The sequence below is a fragment of the Syngnathoides biaculeatus genome, chromosome 13 (assembly GCF_019802595.1).
Source record: "Syngnathoides biaculeatus isolate LvHL_M chromosome 13, ASM1980259v1, whole genome shotgun sequence".
Lineage (NCBI taxonomy): Eukaryota > Metazoa > Chordata > Actinopteri > Syngnathiformes > Syngnathidae > Syngnathoides > Syngnathoides biaculeatus.
The window spans coordinates 21,161,094-21,181,897 of record NC_084652.1 but is presented as its reverse complement, the minus strand read 5'-3'; the positions used below and the strand labels follow the sequence as shown (position 1 = coordinate 21,181,897).

The window sequence follows — 20,804 nt, the reverse complement described above, 5'->3', positions numbered from 1 at the left end:
TAGGATAGAGGCAGCTGCCGATTCTGCGTGCTCCCCCTCGTGGATCCGTGAGAGGGCGTCCGGCTTTCCGTTCTTGGAGCCTGGGTGGAAGGACAGAGTGATATGGAAGCGGGTGAAGAATAAGGCCCACCTGGCCAGGCGGGCGGTCAGGTACTCAAGGTTCTTGTGGTAGGTGAGGACCACGTACAGGACTTGCGAGCCCTCCAGCCAGTGATGGCACTCCTCCATTGCCATCTTGACCGCCAACACCTCTTGGTCTCCAATGTCGTAGTTTCGTTCGGCTGGAGACAACTTCTTTGACAAGAAGGCGCACGGGTGGATCCTTCCATCCTTGGGACTCCTCTGTGAAAGGATGGCTCCAATCCCCGAGTCTGACGCGTCGACCTCCACCACGAACTGGCACTCTGGGTCCAGCACGATGAGGATGGGTGCGGTGGTGAAACTAGACTTGAGTCTGTCTAAAGCCTCCTGGCAGGTCCTGGACCACTCAAAGGTGCTGTGCGGGGACGTAAGAGTGTGCAGAGGGGCGGCAATGGAACTAAAGTTTCGTATAAACTTCCAGTAAAAGTTTGCAAAGCTGCTGAACCTCTGCACGTCCTTCCTACAGGTGGGAGTGGGCCACCGCAGCACTGGATCGACCTTCCCGGGGTCCATACATATCTCCTCCTCCGCCACAATGAAGCCCAGGAAGGACACGGATGCTCGGTGAAATTCACATTTCTCCATTTTTAAAAACAGTTGATGTTGTAACAAGCGCTGGAGCACCACTCTGACCTGTCAGACGTGGGAGGCTGGGTCTGACGAGAAAATCAGAATGTCATCCAAATACACAAAAACATTCTTATTCAGAAATTCCCGGAGAATATCGTTAATGAAGTTCTGAAAAACTGCCGGGGCATTTGTCAGCCCGAACGGCATCACCAAGTATTCATAGTGTCCCATCAGGGTGTTGAACGCCGTCTTCCATTCGTCCTCCTCCCAGATCCGCACCAGGTGGTAGGGACTGCGCAGGTCCAACTTGGTGAAGATCCGGGCTTCCTGGAGATGTTCAAAGGCCGTGGCGATCAGCGGCAAGGATACCTGTTCTTTACTGTTACCTCGTTGAGTCCTCGGTAGTCGATGCAGGGTCGTAGCGTAGTGTCCTTCTTCTTCACGAAGAAAAACCCTGTACCGGCTGGTGAGGACGACGGATGGATGAGCCGGCGGCCAGCGACTCCTCCACGTATTCCCTCATGGCCTGGTGCTCTGGTCCTATTAAGGAAAATAATTTCCCTCGAGGAGGTGAGGTGCTGGGTAGGAGTTCAATGGCACAGTCATACGGCCGATGCGTAGGCAGACATTTCGCTTTAGTCACTGAAAACACCTCCTTTAGGTCGTGATAGCAGGTGGGCACCGCGGTTAGCGCCGAAGTGGTACTCGATTCCTCAAGTTGTACCGGCGCGACTTGAACTCCCCCGTCTTCCTGAACAGCAAACAGCAGTTTACAACAGTCCTCGCCCCATGCCTTGATCTGACCCATGGCCCAATCTATGTGTGGATTGTGCTCCTTGTCCCACGAGCTCCCCAAAATAACATCGCTGCTACGTGAGTCGATAATGTGGAAGCTAATGTGCTTTGCGTGAGCGTCCGGAAAGACCATACGAAAAGTCTGAGTGCAGTGCGTTACCCGGCAGAGGAACTTGCCATTAGCGGCGTAGGCGTTACAAAGCTGCTGGGTAGGTAAGGTCGCTGCAGCCAACGCCTTGACCACACGGGGATTTATCAGGTTAGCATCTGACCCGGAGTCGACGAACACAGTCACAGTACATGAACGAGAGTCCGTTCTCAAGGTGAGGTACAGAAGCGACCGTCCTGACTCTGCCGCGGTATACCGCACACTCACGGGAGTGGAGATCTTGATGTCGGAGTGCTTTGGACAAACCAGGCAGAGTGCAATCAAGTGTCCCAGATGACCGCAGCAGAAACAGCACCCCTCCTGTCGACGGCGCAGGCGCTCCTCCGCTGGTCCCCCGAGAACCTCCACCTGCATGGGTTCGACCGTGGAAGGCAGCGTGGACGGCCGGGCAGCAACCGGACTGGACACCTCTGTCTCCCCCTCGGGCATAGCGTCTATTTGCCCATGCATGACCAATCGCTGGTCAAACTTGAGGGCCAACGCTATGAGAGCGTTCAGCGAAGGAGGGAGATCCACGGCGATGAGAAGACCGCGGATCTGCGGAGAGAGAAAGGCGTCGTGCAGGGCCTCCTCGTTTCAACGACTCTTGGCGGCGTGGATCCGGAACTTGATGGCGTATTCTGAGACGCGACGACGACCCTGGCGTAGCGTCATGGGTGAAGCCGCCGCCCTACCTTCTGCCGCCGCATACTGGAACACCTGGGTGAGTGCGCAGACGAATGACGTCCAGGAACGGCAGGTCTCTGAGTTGCAACTCCATTCCGCCGTGGCCCATGCCTCAGCCCTTCCCGTCATGTGGGAAATGACGAAGGCGATTCTGGAGCGGTCCGTGGAGAAGGTGGACGCCTGCAACTCGAAATGGAGGTCGCACTGGGCGAAGAAAGGCTTGACGTTCCCTGAGTGGCCTGAGAATTGTTCCGGTCGGGAGAGCGGGGTTATACAGGCACGGGGAAGCTCCGTGGCGAGTGGTACGGGTGGAGCTGATTCTACAGCTGGAGTGGCCACCGCCGGCGTGGCAGCCGCACTAGCCTGGGAGGCTAACCACGGATCCAGCTGGGCACAGATCTCATGCAGCTTCTGATTGGTTACCTGGAGAGCAGCCTCCTGCTCAACCAGGAGTCTGCCTTGGACTTGTAGTGAATGGCAGATGGCTTTTGAGTCGACTGGGTCCATATTGTGGCCAGATCATTCTGTCACGAACGAGGCTCATGAGCGGACACAAATGCACGACTCAAGAGGCAGGCAGGCAGTACAAAGGAGGTCTTTATTTGTTCCTAGGTCAGTTACCAGCAAGTCAGTCCAAACGAACAGAAGTACTAGTAGTGACAGGCTTACAATGGTAGTCAGGGGACAGGCGAGGGTCGGTACACAGAAGGCAGAAGTCAGGCAAACGGGAGTGCGGGAATGAGGGATCAAAGGCAACGATCTGGTGGAGGACTAGTCGTCCCTCGGGTCCTATATATACACTGAGTGTCATTAGGGATCATGAGGCGCAGGTGTGTGAGTGCTGATTGCCTGGCCCCGCCCAGCTGATATGATATTGCTTAAAATTGCATACTTTATCATGATCATTAATATGTATGTATGTATGTGTTATCTAAATGACACATACCTACCCATTCACTGAAGAATAAAAAGAGAATCAGCTCAAAAAGGGTAAAACGTCTCCTTGGATTACACTTAATATGATAGAAAACTGATTTGTAAAAATAGTGATCATCTGGGTAAAAATAAAAGTAAAATTAAAAGGAAGGTTTTTTTTCTCCTTCCATCCTTTTCTACAGATTTTTTTTCAATATTTTGCTTGCAGGCACCACAGCTATTAGTTGACAGGAAGGCTTTTATGGCATGTGATATGATTTTTTTTCCCCAAAGAAAGACACAGTGAACCTGAGGGAGGGCAAGGAACAATTGTTAACAGGCTGACTGAAACAGTACGCGCCGAATGGAAAGACTAGATGAGAACAAAAGGGAAGAAAAGCAGAAAGTGAAAACCATAAAAGAGGGAGAAGAACGGGAAGCAGGTGGCCAGTGATATACCAAACCTGCCATGAAATTTTCCATCTTTAATCAGAGTCCCAGCATTCCCTAACGAGGCATGAGAAAGATGAATTGGGAGCTCGCATTTAGGCAGCTGATCCACGCTAAGCCTTGCTCTACAACACAACACACTAACGCAGACAGACCACCGGGCTCAAATCCAATACATTACAAGTGAAGCCTTGGCAAGAAAACCCTACCTGTAGCTTTTTTGAGAGGATGCAGCACTTTTGAAATTAATAACTCACACAAAATTAGGCAATTATGCATTAGGGTTAGATATAATATCCACCCAGCTAACAGAAATGGTGTACACCATTTTGCAGTGGCAGACAATGTCACAATTTACCAGCCGTAACCCAAACCCTATATAAAGACCTTAAGTTAACCACATAAAGTTGTATGGAAATGTTTTGCATTGATCATCTTTTTATAGAGACAAATTAAAAATGTAGTATTTAAATGCGATGAGTGCAGATCCAAAACCACACTTCGTATCTGTGATGCTGTAATTCCAAATGGTGAGTTCCAAATGAGTAAACAAACACCAACACTAAAGCCAAATAGTGAGTCATCTTGATAGTAGCTACTAAGTCCATCATTTTTCTAAATATAGCCTCACACATGCAGTGCAGCTTGCTTTGAATTTGAGTAGATGTGTTTAGCCGTGACTGTGACGGGAAACAGGCAACTCAGAGGATAAATATGCATAATCCCTTCTCCAACCGAGCCTTCCTCAATGACGGGCTGCTCTCATAAATTCAAAGGTTGATCTGACTGCAGGTTCGCGATAGAGACCACGTGTTCCGATCTCCATCTCCGTCGTAAACCGAGGATGTCCTGTATGAGAAAGTGCCCCGGTGTTTCACTGCATTCTATAATTCACGTGTAGTGTTTAGTATGCTGGATTTGGATTTCAGTGATCTGTCTCCAAATTTGCTGGAATTTCAGATTTTATTTTTCAAGGATATTGATATTTTTTCACCTAACAGATATCTTTTATTTAACAGTGTAAAAACAAAAATGGATTACATCGGCAGTGCAGAGTGGTTAGGCTGAATTATGCTATGTACTTTTTTTTTTTAATCTTGACCAATTTTAAAAATGTAAGCCCACACACACATTACAAAAATAAATGTTTTTACTGTTCTTAAAGTCTGAGGCGTTGGGGATGGCCCAACACAGCACACCATATACTTAATCATCTTATTAGTGACTATTAAGAAGAAAGATGGACAACCTAGATGGTTCTGAGGGACAAAAAAGTTGAGGAATTAGGTACGTTTGCCTTTATGTCAAAAGAAATTCCTCTGCACATTACACATACTTTATTTTGTTGGAAAGAATTTAATATTATTTTTTTTTAATTCTTTGTGGTCAGTCGGAGGTGGGGATAATAGGTACATATTGATGACTCGCGCGCCGGATCCTCCTTGCAGTTCTACGGAGCCCAGTACGGAGACCTTGTTAACTGCCTTTGAAATACAGATTATCCTCGCTATTTGTGAAGAACAAAGTTGCAATTGGTAATCGACACCCACCCGAAAGTAAACGTAAATTGCTGATAGATACCACAAGATTACATAGCACTTCTTTTCTATTTGACAAGGTTATGGCCTTTCTAAATGAAGGTAAATACCAAAGGAATACTAATTCTATATGAGACATGGGTTTGCCCTGAAAACACACACACACACACACACACACACACACACAAAAACAAAACAATGGTGTGGAAGATAAAGTTAAATTTGAATACTTATGATGTTTTGTCACAGCAAAACACAAGTCGCACACCAAAGAGACTGTCCTGAGAGATACTGACCGGAGGCAGCCGGTGGCATTGCGGAGAACCTGGGAGGAGTGGAGATGCAATTTGCGGTCTTCTTGCGTGTGAGGGGAGGTGTCCCAGCCCGAGTGAGGGATGATCACAGCATTGGTAAGAACAGCAAGGGCATCCTGGATGATAGGCATTTTCAGAGCGTCACATGATGAGAGGTTCCATAAGACACCTACAGAAGAAGGAAACAAAGTAGGTTTTTACCGCATGCACAATACTTGAGCTTACAACACAGCCTGACACAAGACTTACAATCACTACCGTGGCCAGGAGGGATGTGTTTGATCATTGTGACTTTTTTTTGAGCGCATATTCCAGTTGTTTCAATAAGGTATGAGAAGGCCGGAAGCCATATTGCATCACATCATGTATTAAACATTCGAACTGTGGGTGAAATTTAATACAATCCATTTTACTGTTGATGTACACGTTTTGTCATTAGCTCTAAATCACATTCATCCATTCTTCATGAAAAAAAAAAGACTAGCCATATCCTTCAGGGGCTTCTCCTTGGGTCAATGAACATTCCGTTATTATTGTCATTTCATTTATGCTGCTGATTCTAATAACATCTACTGTAGTAACTCTTGTTGACCTTCACTTTGTTAAATATCGGCCCGTATAATTGGATGCTTGAATGTGTCTATCCCTGCTCACATCTGCATCAATCTATCCTTCTCCATGGCTGTAATTACAACTCTCAAAGATCAATGTAAGAGACCGGTGGGTGTGTGGTCAGAAGGAAGTTGTAAATGACTCGCTCTCTTCTCCATAACATCAATTAAATGGGACCGTCACATCTTCTCTTGCTCTCACCTCATCTCCAGCTTAAGAAGGCCAAAGAGGCGGAATGCTACTCAACAAAAATAACAGTTTGTTTGCTTTCAAAGGCTTTGGTCAATGTCTGTTCTCCAGGAGGATAGTAAGTGATTAAGTGTGCTGCTTATTTGATTCAAAGTAAACGTATTTTATCTAGTCATGCCAACAAAACACAATGTTGAACAAATGTGCTGTATAAGACCACCCCTTAATATAAGGTTCATGGCAAAACCTTAAATTAAGTGCATTAACTATTTTGTTTCTGCAGTGGGTACCTGTACTGTATGTATATATTGACATTCAAATTCAATTTGAATGCAAAATTATTGGTATAATGTCCACTCATAGGTGTTGAAGTGTACAAAAAACCTGAAAATATAGTAAAGCTCATTATTTTTTTATGAAAATGTCAAATTAAAGTTATTCAATTGCATTCCTATGTAGAATAAAACATGTTATAGTAGTTAATGTGAAGAGCTCACTAACATTAAAATAGTTTACATTAAAGAACAACTTGATGCTGGACGGTCGCCAAATTGTATGGCAGGGGCTCTAATAAATTTGAAAATTTAAATTTATTTTTGTTTTATTTATTTTTTAGTCCATTGCTGGACATTAATAACAATTGCAATCACTCATGGCTCCCCACATTCAATTTATCAATATCTTTGAGAATTTCTTGCACGTTAAAATTATGTTATTTTTTAAACTACAAAAAAAGATACTCTAGAATGTATGAAGTACTTGTACATGAAACAAATTGCTTTCATACCTGCATGACAACAAAACATAAGATTGCTCTGTTCTTTTATTTGTCGATCACAAGCGCACAATTATTAAGAAAGTTTTTGCTTGGACAATAAATAATAAATATATCCGAAAATAATTGCCCTTTGTTGAAAACAGGTTCCTGCACACAGTTATTTTTCTTAATTTGCATTTTTAGAACTCTTCGACACTTTTTCATCTGACCCTACATTCAGTTTGTCAAATGTTAAGCACCCTTGTGACAATCATACTTGTATGGGTGTATTATAGAGACTTAAATATTGTTCAGAGTAAAATCTGTTTGCCAGCTTCTTTTCAACTGTGCAGTATGACATCATCCGTCTGAGGAGAAAGGCAGAGTGGGTCTTTATCTTTGATCTAACACATTGGCACCCATAAACTCACGCACACACACTCACACACAGAAAGATGAAGGAGGTTAATTGCCTCAGCCTTACATCATGAGTGACTGCAGGAGGTTAGAAATTCATTGTTGTATTGAGAGAGGGGAAATGAACATGTTGGCTGGCTTTCTTTGTCTCTGATGCCATATACCGCAGCTCTCATTTAGGCTGTCATTCATTCCACTATCTAATTTCCCCCTCCTGCATCACTGCGTTGCATGTCTTTATCTGCTTATTGATATTTAAATTTTCTTGGCACACATTTTGTATTTCGGACATTTGGTACCATCATTTGTCATTTTGACCCAGATATTCACATTATTCTGTGTGTTTTCTATACTGCTTGTGTGGTATCCTTATGTTTACCAAATGCACTATATAGACATGAGTGTTTGGCCACAGGATCACTGTACCTACAAAAACGGAAAGCTTAAGAAGATACAAGGCCTTATTTTTGTGACTGGTCTAAATCCGAAGTAGCGGGCAACATGGGAAGGGTTAGACCGGGGTTGCAGCCTGGTGACCTGAACAGTAAAGGGGCTGCGCCACTGTGGATGTGTTTATAGCTGACATGATTTGCTGCCAGTCAAAGCGGCTCTTCTCTTTCCCTTTAAATTTAGTGCAGTGACAATCTCAACTGAGATATCTGTCTGTGGAAGAGGATGATGTTATTGGAGCCTGAGTAGCGCATTGTCACTGCTCTGGACAAAAGACAATGTGAACAGGTACCGCTGTCAAATACAGAAGGAACTGGTGATGAGGGCTGGTGACTTACATGCAGTATGTCTGTCTGCTTCTGCTCAGGTCAAATTCAACAAAATTAGATCAGACTAGCTGTGACAGCAGTTAGACTTGGTTGACGAGGTGTAAGTTTAGACCCACTCTATGCCACCAAATTGTCACTCCGCCAGGCGCATTTCCAAGGCCACACTCTCGCAGGTTGGCACAGGGTGCTCTGCCAAAAAGGCAAACCACAGGCAAAGCAAGTATTTGTCATGCGCCACAGATGATGAAAGTAGAGCTCAGAGTTGCAACTCACTATGTTAAAATTGTCTGCCTCTCGCTGTCATTACAATGATGGTGCATTTAGAGCCTGAAATTCACTCGGTCGAAGCCAAGATTCAACTCATCACATAGTGTGCACATTCAATCAATTGTAGATTTGGCCATTTCAAGTTGTGCTATGTGGCATGTGTTTACCTCATGAGGCTCCAAACATCGTATACCCATGACAACATGGTAAAAAAAATATATATTCTCATATGAGAATCAAAATATGCACCAGTGTGGTTTTAGAGCTATGCAATGCCAGCATGGTCCTGTAGCTATGCAAATGCATTTATGAGTGTAGCTCACAATCAATCCATTCATATTTTATAGTGCTTGTCATATTAGAGGAGAAAACCCATGAAAGCACAGGGAGAACATGCAAACTCATTGCATGAAGTCCAGAGCTGAGACCAAAACCCAAAATTTCAGAACTGTGGGGCAGACTAATCATCGCTATCATTATTTTCCTATTCTGACTCACGACTAACAACTACCACTGGGAAGATGAGTCTTACCTCATCATATCCCCATCTCATCCTCATTCCCATCTGCTGCAGATGTGGTTATTGAGCCAACACAATAAACAAGCTGTCACTTCACTTTTTTTTCTTTTTTTTTTGGGGGGGGGGGGTCCATTTATCCAAAACATTGATCACTGGTGTTGAACATGACAAGCTGCTGGATTTCCCACTGTCTTTGCTCTATTTTATCAAAAAATGTACTTGATGGGCTTGAGGTCAAGGCCCTGAGGTCGCTCTTCCACACTAAACCCATTCAAGCATGCCTCGATGGACCTTGCTTTGTGCACTAGTGTAAAGTCATCCTGGAATAGAAAAGATTCTTTGTCATACAATTCAAATTCTGGGTGAGATAACGAATAAATATATTTATAAGAGGGAAATAAGGGCTTTATTGTAAAGGCTAACATGTATTTTTCTTCCTCAAAGAAAGCTTTTTTTGCTGTGCATTCATCATCCGTGTGGTGCTGTTGACATTCTTACATTTCAGTTTGACATTTCTTTGATGGTGGTAGAATACCAAAGTAATTATTCACTAAGGCTGGCTTGATGAAATTTTGATGAATTGATGGAAGTCCAACAGTCAGAGAACTGTAATTGAATGTGGCATTGTGAAGAAGAGCCACACATCTCCTTTACCAAGCACAAAGGCTGAGTAGCTATAGTATTATTATTGATTACCTTCCTTAAACTGTATATCACAGGTAAAATTCTATAAATGAGCACTCTCAAAAACATATCACAGATCTTTATGTACAACATTGAGTTATGCATTTTAATCCCATGACCAGCTCAAATATTCTTTTGGAAATTACAGAGTCCCCATGGGATCCCAGTGCTGTGTCATCAGTTAAATTTACCCACTGTGGGATTGGAAGAAATTGTCTTTTTTTTCACTCCAACGTCGTTGCGTGTTTCCCAAGAACACCCATAAATATTCTACACACCCTGCTGTATGCAGCAAATAATCCGCTGGGAAGAGAGATTTTCAACTGTCTTTAACCACCCCATCCAAAAAAAAAAAAAAAAAAAAATCACATTACATTTAGAACAGGGAACACAGCTGCAGTGGTGGACAAGAGATTGGCAAGCAAAGATCATTTTCCCAGTTGGACAGTCCCCTCCCCTCCAATGGCCTTATATGTGTGTGTGTGTATGTGGGTTTATTTTTTTTTTTTTTTATCTCAGATGTGTACAGTTTGTATAAGTCAGGCAGTTTTCCTACCCACTGTCATCCTCTTTCAAAATGCCCACATGAGGAGGAGATGATACTGAAGAAAGGTAGATACACGATACACAGGATGAGAAGGTTCAGGGCAATTAAATTTTTTTTTTTTAAATTAACCTTTGAAGGAGGTGTTAGCGTCTGGAGACAAGAGGAGAAAGGACAGGAGGAGTTGGATCTTCTGTATTCTCAGTTGTTGATCGGATTAATTTACTACATGTTAGATTTTTGTGCTCTATGATTTGAATTGCTGCTCTAATTTATACAGTAATCTTATCATCATCATCATCTCGTCTAGTGGCATGGAAAAGTCGTGTGCAGAGTGAAAGGGTCACGGCAAAGTATATACATACTGTTGAAGGTTATTCATCAAACATGAAGGTCATAAAATATTGTTTTAAGTAGTACAATAAGGATTTGTCTTGCATACAGAGAAAGGAGACAGGATTACCCACGATTTCATCTGACTGGTTATATCTGCTCCTTATCCATGACAGCGAGTGGGTTCCAGGTGAAGGTTGTCCAAGTATATGTTTAAATTAATAGATTATGTTTTGGGAGAGTACCAAGAATGACTTTTCTCACCAAAGTCTGATATTCTTAGTATTCTGCTGCAGCTTCACGACACAAAGTCAATCATTTTCTTGTCTTTCCTTGTCAAGATCTATTAGGAAAAACAAGGAAGTTATCGAAATGAATTGGTGGTAATTCTGTTGTCTCCTTAAATTGGAGATCTTGCCGCAGACATTTGCAATTCCAGATAAGAAGTCGAATTTACAATTGCAGTACAAGTCACTGAGTTGATAATATTGAAATGTGTAACCTTTGCCAGATAATGTATTTCAGCAATTAAATCATTCTGTTGACCTATTCAATGTTTAATATAAATTATGGCATTTGCGCAGAACCGCAAATACAGAGGAAAATGTTAGGATAATCGCATCAGATCAATTTAGTTGGGGTCTTCTTTTGCTGTAAAGAAGATGCCAAAAATGAACTGCAATTATGGTGACCCAAAATGCCACTTGGGGATAATGACAATTAATTATTACTAGAACTGGATATGACTTGATACTTTATGTGCTTTATTACTTCATACTTGATACTTAAACATGAAAGGAACTAAACATTCATATTTTTGAGGGTGTTTTTTTAATTTTATTCTCAACAATACTACATTGAAGAAAATAAGTATTTGAACATCCCACTATGTTGCAAGTTCTCCCACTTAGAAATCATGGAGGGGTCTGAAATTTTCATCGTAGGTGCATGTCCACTGCGACAGAAATAATCCAGAAATCACAATGTATGATTTTTTAACGATTTATTTGTGTGATACAGCTGCAAATAAGTATTTGTACACTTGTCTATCAGCTAGAATTCTGACCCTCAAAGACCTGTTAGTCCGCCTTTGAAAGTCCACCTCCGCTCCATGTATTATCCTGAATCAGATGGACCTGTGTGAGGTCATAAGCTGCATAAAGACACCTGTCCACCCCATACATGACTCAAACCAATAACATGGCCATGACCAAAGAGCTGTCCAAAGACACCAGAGACAAAATTGTATAACTCCACACAGCTGGAAAGGGCTACGGAGAAACTGCCAACCAGTTTGGTGAAAAAAGGTCCACTGTTGGAGCAATCATTAGAAAATGGAAGAAGCTAAACATGACAGTTAATCTCAATCGAAGTGGAGCCTCATGCAGGATATCACCCCATGGGGTCTCAATGAACCTTAGAAAAGTGAGGAATCAGCCCAGGACTACACGACAGGACTTGGTCAATGACCTGAATAGAGCTGGGACCACCGTTTCGAAGGTGACTGTTGGTAATACACTAAGACGTCATGGTTTGAAATTATGCATTGGCACAGAAGGATCCCCTGCTCAAACCAGCACGTCAAGGCAAGTCTTAAGTTTGCCGCTGACCATTTTGATGATACAGAGGAGTCATGGGAGAAAGTTTTGTGGTCAAATGAGACCAAAAGGGAACTTTTTGGTCATAATTCCACTAACAGTGCTTGGAGGAAGACGAATGATGAGTTCCATCCCAAGAACACCATCCCTACTGTGAAGCATGGGGATGGTAGCATCATGCCTTGGGGGTGTATTTCCCCATATGAGACAGGATGAATGCACTGTATTAAGGAGAGGATGACTGCGCCCATGTATTGGGAGATTTTGGGGAACAACCTCTTTCCCTCAGTCAGAGCATTGAAGATGGGTTGTTGCTGGGTCTTTCAACATAACAATGACCCAAAGCACACAGCCATGAAAACCAAGGAGTGGCTCCGTAAGAAGCATATCAAGGTTCTGGCCAGTCTCCAGACCTAAACCCAATAGAAAATCTTTGGAGGGAGCTGAAACTTCGTGTTTCTCAGCAACAGCCCAGAAACCTGTCTGATCTAGTGAAGATCTGTGTGGAGTAGTGGGCCAAAATCCCTCCTGCAGTGTGTGCAAGCCTGGTGAACAAATACAGGAGACGTTTGACCTCTGTAATTGCAAACAAAGTCTACTATACCAAATAATAGCATTGATTTTCTGAGGTGTTCAAACACTTATTTGCAGCTATATCGCACAAGTAAATCGTTAAAAAAAATCATATACATTGTGATTTCTGGATGTTTCTTTTCAGATTATCTCTCTCACAGTGGACATGCACCCAAAATTGCAGACCACTCCATGATATCTAAGTGTGAGAACTTGCAATATAGCAAGGTGTTCAAATACTTATTTTCTTCACTGTTATGATTTTTTTTTTTTTGCTAATCTTCCATTAGTATGAGGACTATTGATTGATTCAGACTAGTATTCAGTTGATCAGGTTAAAACTGAACATACAGTATTTCCAGTGTGGCCTCCAGATGATCATTGAGTCATTTGTCGTAAATCAAAAATAACTAGTAAACCTGATGAAGCAAGTATAGATATATGCTGCTTGAAACAAGACTGGGTTGAGAAACACAAAGCCTGCAAAATATACTCTCCTTATATGACATTTGCGATCTCAGTGTAATATATTTTTTTTTCTATTTCATTCCTAGATTGGAATAAACCCCAAAGATTTCTGGATGTGGTTCAGTCAAAAGTTGTAAATTATTTACAGCATCACTGTCTTTGTATCAAGGTCCTTGTGATTAATCTTTTTTATGTTAACGGGTTCTGGGAATAGCGAGAACTGGAAACACTGCTGACAATCATTTAATAATTTTGCAGTTCTGGATCAGTCGAGATCGCAGCAGATTTAGATTGACAACTTAAATATTGCGGGTTGACCTGAAACATGAGTGCTGAAGCCCATTGTGGGTGAAGCAGCACTGAAAGAGAGTACTTCTTTTCCTTTCGGCTTTCCTGTAAGGGGTCGCCACAGCATGTCATCTTTTTTCATCTAAGATATCTCTTGCATCTTCCTCTCTAACACCCAGTCTTCATGTCCTCCCTCACAAAATCCATCAACCTTTTTTTTGGTCTTCCTCTTTTGCCTGGCAGCTCCATCCTCAGCACCCTTCTACCAATATACTCACTCTCTTGCCTCTGGACATGTCCAAACCATTGAAGTCTGCTCTCCCTAACCTTGTCGCCAAAACATCGAACTTTGGCTGTCCATCTAATGAGCTCATTTCTAATCCTATCCAACCTGCTGTCTCCAAGCGAGAACCTCAAGATCTTCATTTCTGCTACCTCAAGTTCTTCTTCCTGTTGTTTCTTCAGTGACATCGTCTCTAATCCGTACATCATGGCGGCCTCACCACTGTTTTATTGACTTTGCCCTTCATCCTAACGAAGTCATTGAATGAATGTTCATGAGCTAGTTAAATTTTGGGGAAATGTGAACTTAGTTCATTTATGTCTGATGAACATTATTGAGAACAGTTTTCGAACTGAGGTTCAGGCTTTTCAGGTCAAAGTCCAACTGAATACATTGTACAGCATACGAGCTTTCATATGTCAGGGGAAAACAATGCATTTAGTAAGTATTGAGCATCATTTGGTCAGTCTGTGGCTGCCATTCATTTTTCCATTTCAATCAGGGACACGGAAGAAATGGGAACAAATGTGTTCTTTGGTACATAATTCTATTCAACTTGATTTGATTACCAGGAAAATGATTCCAACTATTAGCAGTTAAATTAACTAAAAAACAGTATGTTCCTACTGTCATGATATTTAATCGGTATTTTTAAATTACAAGAATATATAGATATAAACAAAGATAAAATATTTTCTCAATATAGTCAGTCAGACCTCACCATCATTCCTGTCACACTATCGCTTTTTTGTTTGCGTTTTTGTCGCGCACTATGTTCTGGTTGTGTTTTATTTCCTCATCTCCCCATGCACCCGCAACACCCCGCCCCCCTCCCCACCACCCTGTACTGTACCCAGTACTGAAGCAACAGTGTGAATGGGTGGCAACAGTGAGGAAATTAAATGTTTTATTTTGAGGGAAATAGCCCATCAGCAACATCCATTCATGCATTTTCTGAGCCGCTTATCCTTAAAAGGGCTGCAGGGGTGCTGGAGCCCATCCCACCTAACTTCGGCCAGGAGGTAAGGTTTACACCATGAAATTTTTGCTAGCCAATTGCAGGGCACACAGATATAACCAACCATGCCCATTCACAAACACATCTACAGGCAATTTCAATAAATGCGGGATGTGGGAGAAAACCGGAGTGCCTGGAGAAAAAACCCACTGGAAAACATGCAAACTCCACACAGGCAGGGTTGGGATTTCAACCCTGGTCCTCAGAACTGTGAGCTAGGGGCTCTAACCAGTCGTTCAACTATACAGCCCATCAGCAACATATTGGTACAAAAAAGAACCATGAACTAGTTCCTTTTTCTAATGACGAACTGAACTCTAAGTTTATGTACAAAATGAACTTCCCCAGCACTGGTCATCACAATATCCCTGGTCTAGACACTTAATACACATTGGCCATGAATGAATACGATTGGATTTTTAGTGGTGATCGGAGGTGTGGTGGAGGCAGAATGGCAGCCTTGTTTCTGTCAGACTGCCCAAGGGCAACACGCGTGTAATTGTAAAGTGTTTTTGTCTATCCTACACTATATATTTGTAATATATTAATATTTGTATGATTATGATTATTATCAGCCCTGCCCAATTTGAATGACAAAAAGAACTACATAGTATGCATGCAAACAAAGGCTTTAAGTCATGAAAAATCCACTCTGTTCGCCTGTGGGCATGTTCACCTAATGACAGATCCCAGTCAACTGTCAACTGTCAATCTAATACCACTACTAGTCTTGCAAAAATGGATGCTACTTTGTCTAGCATCGTTCTTATGCCGACAGATAACTACATACAGTAGTGTTTTGAATGACACCATTTTAGCAAGGTCTAAAATGTGATGGAGAAAAACAGTTGAACTCTATATCTCCAACAGAGTACTCCATAATTTTCAGTTTTTGCACATTTTCAGCAGTTACTGTATCTTCAAATGTGTACAATGCATAATTCCTTTCACACTTGAAGCTATGTGAGTCCTAGGATTCACATATCTGGAAACAATGAGCCCCGGCCACTTACCATCACAGAATAAAGATACAGAAATGCTACATGAAAGCACAGTTATTGCTTTGCTGTCCTGCTATAGTGCAGATTTTTATTACAATTGTTACTCAATTTTTTATACTGTTTGTATAAGATTTTTATGTTGTCCGTTGCGCTCTCTCAATATATCATGTTTAGTTTTTTTATTCTTGTTTTTTAAGGATGATATATCATCGATGTTTTCATGCCACTGATAATTATATTAAAAATATGATAATTTAAGGGAATCCTTTTAACAACAATTAACTCAGATAATATATTGAAGATTGACTTTACAATATACAACAACAATAAATAATTTTTTGTTCAACGGCTACATCTCACTCTCACAATAACGCTTTACTGTATATAATCTGAGCAGCCATCCACCATACATGCTGTCATGCTAGTATTTGCATTGTTTGGGCAAACGGTTTAGTAATTGCATGCTAACAGGAAATGGAAAATGTCCAACTGTGTTTTTTTTTCCAAGATGAAGAAATTGGATAGAAAGTTTTTTTTTAAATGGTTTTGTCATATTGAGGCTAGATGAGTGTCTTTTTTTCTTCATCAAATGGCTGGGAGTACAGTTGTCCATAGTCTTTTTTAGCTAGAATCTAGTCTTGTCAAAAACTTAGAACAATGGTTTTCCAGTATCATGCCTGAATACAAATTACTAGCATTACCTCCACGGATCCATACTGATTTTGTCTGATCCGTCCCTACTCATTTTGTGCATCTCAGACATAAGACAAACATGAAAAGAGAATCCTGTTATGTATTAAGTGACACATGCACTTTAATGGATCTTTAAATTATATTCTACATTTTATCCAATTCTGTACCAACTTTTTTAAATATTCTGGATGGAAGCCACAATCATCAGTGGCGATTTAGGACTTATTTTATTGGTATGTATGACCTATTTTGATTATAAAGGTTAAGCCATAAAAAGAGGCTTTATTCACTGTGATGGAAACATTGTCAGACAGTGGCCATGTTAGTTGCAATATTACTAATTCCTTGTAAAACACATGTGCTTTACCTGTAAGGAGCTCTCGGATCTCTACGTCTGTGGTCTTCCGGAGAAGTCGGACCAGAGCTGGTATTCCTCCACAGTTTTTTAGTGCAATCTTGTTGTCGTCATTAGCCTTCCCGTAGACCAGGTTCCGAAGAGCTCCACAGGCGCTGCGGTGCACATCGGTCATTCGGTGGTCCAGCAAATCTACCAGAAGCTGAATGCCCCCCTGTCTCCGGATCTGAGGTACAGGAAAGTGGCCGTATGTTTTTGAAAAATGTCTTGCTTTCTTGAATCTCTAGTGGGAATATGTCAAACAATATCCAGACATAACTAACTTCCACTTGGTGGCAACTCAGTAATGCGTTTAATGCATGTGTGCATCCTTGCCTTTTTGTCTAGTGTACATTTTCTCATTAAAAACAAAAGACACATTGTTCCGAAGCAGCTGTACTGTAGATAAAGAACACAGCGTCTTGTTCTTCAGAATATAAAATAAGTGTTAAATTTTAAATACAGGAAGGAAGGAAGGAAGGAATGAAGGAAGGAAATTATATTTTTTGGGCTGATAAACAAAAATTATTTGCAAATGTAACATGTGTGTCCATAAGCTAGGAACATCCCATAATGTAATACGTTTGCCCTGGTTAAAAAAGTAATATGCCATAATGGAAGAACCATCCAATAACGTAATCAATTATGTTATTGGACAAAATTTATAAGGTTATGGTCTCAGATTTTTCATTACTTTTATTATTGGCCAGTTATTACATGATGGCCTGATTACATTTCAAACACGGCAACTTTATTACATGACAGGATGTTATTACATTGTGGACTCAGTTACTATATTTGAAAATAATTTTAATATACCAGGCCAACAATGCAATAACCAGCCAATAATGTTATAAGTTATTAGGCTTCTGGTCAAAATTCATTATGTTATAGGTTGAGGAGTTCTATTATGTTATTGCTCAGCGTTTACAATATGGGTGTACTATGCTGTAAAAAGAGCAAATTCATTCCATTTTAGGCTTTTTATTATGTTATAATCTGTTTCTATGTTCTGGACTTCCCCAGCATTCAATTAACATATCGCATAGGTGTCAAACTTGGTCATATGTTCATTTCGACCTTGGCCGAGTGTATGTATCCGTGACCTTAAAGCCCCACTGTCATGAAATGCATGATTTTTAGTATGTCTTTAATTTTAAAAAAAGGCAGACATGATTTTAACATATCTGGCTTTATGTAACTCCCGCCATGAAAATCCTTTTGAGGGATTTGTTTTGGAGAAGAAGCCGGAAGTGACATTAACAGCAGCAGCGCACTCAGGCGGGCTTGTGTGTTTATACTAGTTTTACTTGCTGGAAGGTAGCTCTTTGTTCTATCATGTGAGCCAAAATCCCAGCTCGTTGTGTTCCTGGATATTGTTCGAACACTTGGGAGGATGAATTTACTCTTCATAGTTTTCAAAAAGACCCGGTTCGTCATGAAAAATGGATTGCACAGGTGCAATGGATGAGAGCTTCGTGAGTTCCAAATGACAGGTAGGTGTGTATACATATAAAAAAAACAATAGTTGTGGCAAGGCGGGACGTAATCCTCTCAGAACGTGACAAAAGATCCGTGTACGTAAGTCAGGAGTGCTAAATGTGTCGATGTACCCATTGACACATTTAGCACCCCTGAGTTACGGCGCTGCCCGAGTGGCTTATACTTACTGTCTGGGAGTCTGTTGTTAGTTAGAAGTGATCCACACATCTAAATATGGCTCAAAACGATGGGGTAATATTGCCCCAGTCACTTCACTCGATTGTGAGATGTTCTCTTCTTCGAAAAGAGCATCCGTGTCCTATGGCAAGTGGCACTACGTGTTTTCAATGGTGAATGTCCCGGTGTAACATCTGCTGATGACATTGCAGGGAATATGGCTACCACTTGGATGTCGAATGAGATTTCCGCAACTTTGCGCATGGATGACACGCTCTCCACTCATATTTATTTTTTCGTATAGACATTGAAGTGAATAATGTTATATGTATTTTTCATTACAATATCTATTTTAGAATGTTTGTAGGCATGACAGTGGGGCTTTAATGTCCATTACGGACGATCCGTGATGAGCACGGAAATCCGTCAACAAAACACAGCTCGGTTTCGAGAGCGAGGAATACACAGAACAAAATCTCAGCACCAGCGAGTCCTTGGCCTTCTCACTTCATTATTTCACGCATGCTGGCGGTTTGCTGTTTGAAGCACAATGCTTGTCCCAAATCAATCCCTTATATTCATGGGCAGGGTTGATAATGCTAAATAAAGCTGAATGAGTCGGCATTAGAGACAGATGCTTTTGAAGGAATCATGACTGACGAGAGCTCTTAAGGACAAGATCAAATAGGAGGAGCAGCACTACATTCAGAGTTGTGTTAAGAGGGTGTAATGAGACACTGATGGCATCCAACATGATACGCTTTATGAGAGCTCTGACAATTGCACATTTGGAAAGGCATCTCATATCTTGGACCTCGCTCTGTGCAGCTGACCTGTATGTTTTTCGTCACTTCAGGCTTGACTCCTGTGATGTCATATATGGTGTAATGTAAGGTTTATTTAAGGACTAATTGTTCCATTAAATATAAATGACATCCCTTTGCATCTAAGTGACATTACTCTGCTTGATGAAAGATTAATTTCTGTAATTTCCTGCTGTGGACTACAGGGAGATGAATACAAATGAATTGATAGAATAGATGAACACGTTTCTAACATGTTTAGGACCAAGTATAGCAAATCCAACTTTCATTAATTGCACATTACTTTCTGTTTATTTTTATTGTCAGTGTTTAAAGCAACCTGATGTCACATGACAGTCTGTCATTTTCTCCTTGACATGCTCTACTAAACTTAAGGTCTGGTGTATTTTAAAACTAGATTAGAGGATTACAGTACAAAATCTCAAGTTATCAGTGAAATCTTTTTTTTCTGCATTGGAAAAGCGAAATTGCTGACAAATCAGCTTTTGCAAAGGGCATGCTCTACCGTGTGTGTGTGTGTGTGTGTGTGTGTGTGTGTATGAGTCTGGTTTCTGGTTTGACATTTTGAGATTATGGAGACGCCATTTAGACATACATTGCGACCCAAAGGCACAAAGGGCTCATCATGAGTAAAGCCTGTCGAATGGAGTCATTCCCAAATCCTCAATCTTGCATGCACGCCGGCATCCCTGTGTGATTAAGCATTTGCAGCTGGCGTGCGTGCATGGATCAATCCTCTCTACATACAGTGTAATACACAGGAACTCTGCTGTGTGGTTGTTTTTTTTTGGAGGAATACTGAATGGTTAACTACTCGTAAAATCCTGCAAAAAGACAAGTTATGCCAAACCGACTGTATAACTCCTAGAGCGGATGACAAGTTTCCGTCCTGTGAGTCATTACCTCACACTTGATCTTGTTGTCTCCAAAGCAAAGGTGTTGGAGGTAGGCGGCAGCGTTAGACTGGACTGATGGGAACTGATGCTGTAACATTTGGATCACCTCAGGCAGCTCTGGATCCCTCCAACCAAACTCTCTGCAGGGAGGCAAAAAGAAAAGATTGCACTACATGTGTGGGCATTTTTCTCCGTTTTTGAGAGTGTGAGTGTGTTAAATCTGTTCCAAAGGATCTTGCCCCTGACTTGAAATGTTCAGGCATGCATGCAGGATTGGTGAAGGATGAGTCAAATGAAGGAAACAGTCGTGTACAGTACACGTGTCTTCTTCTTTTTCTTTCGGCTTGTCCCGTTAGGGGTCGCCACAGCGTGTCATCTTTTTCCATCTATGCCCATCTCGTGCATCCTCCTCTCTAACATCCACTGTCCTCATGTCCCCCCTCGTAATA

The 20,804-nt window shown here is 41.7% G+C and overlaps 1 protein-coding gene across 6 annotated transcripts in view; it reads right to left on the bottom strand.

The window, feature by feature from the left end:
• The window catches only part of ctnnd2b (catenin (cadherin-associated protein), delta 2b), a 157,478-nt gene that overhangs the window by 26,805 nt on the left and 109,869 nt on the right, over positions 1 to 20,804 (bottom strand). For all 6 annotated transcript variants that reach the window (XM_061839246.1, XM_061839247.1, XM_061839245.1 and 3 more), the window contains 3 exons: positions 20,363 to 20,495; positions 16,950 to 17,163; positions 5,541 to 5,727 (listed from right to left, as the gene is read on the bottom strand). In XM_061839246.1, the coding sequence (XP_061695230.1) occupies positions 5,541 to 5,727; positions 16,950 to 17,163; positions 20,363 to 20,495 (534 nt within the window). The remainder of the gene's footprint in view (positions 1 to 5,540; positions 5,728 to 16,949; positions 17,164 to 20,362; positions 20,496 to 20,804) is intronic.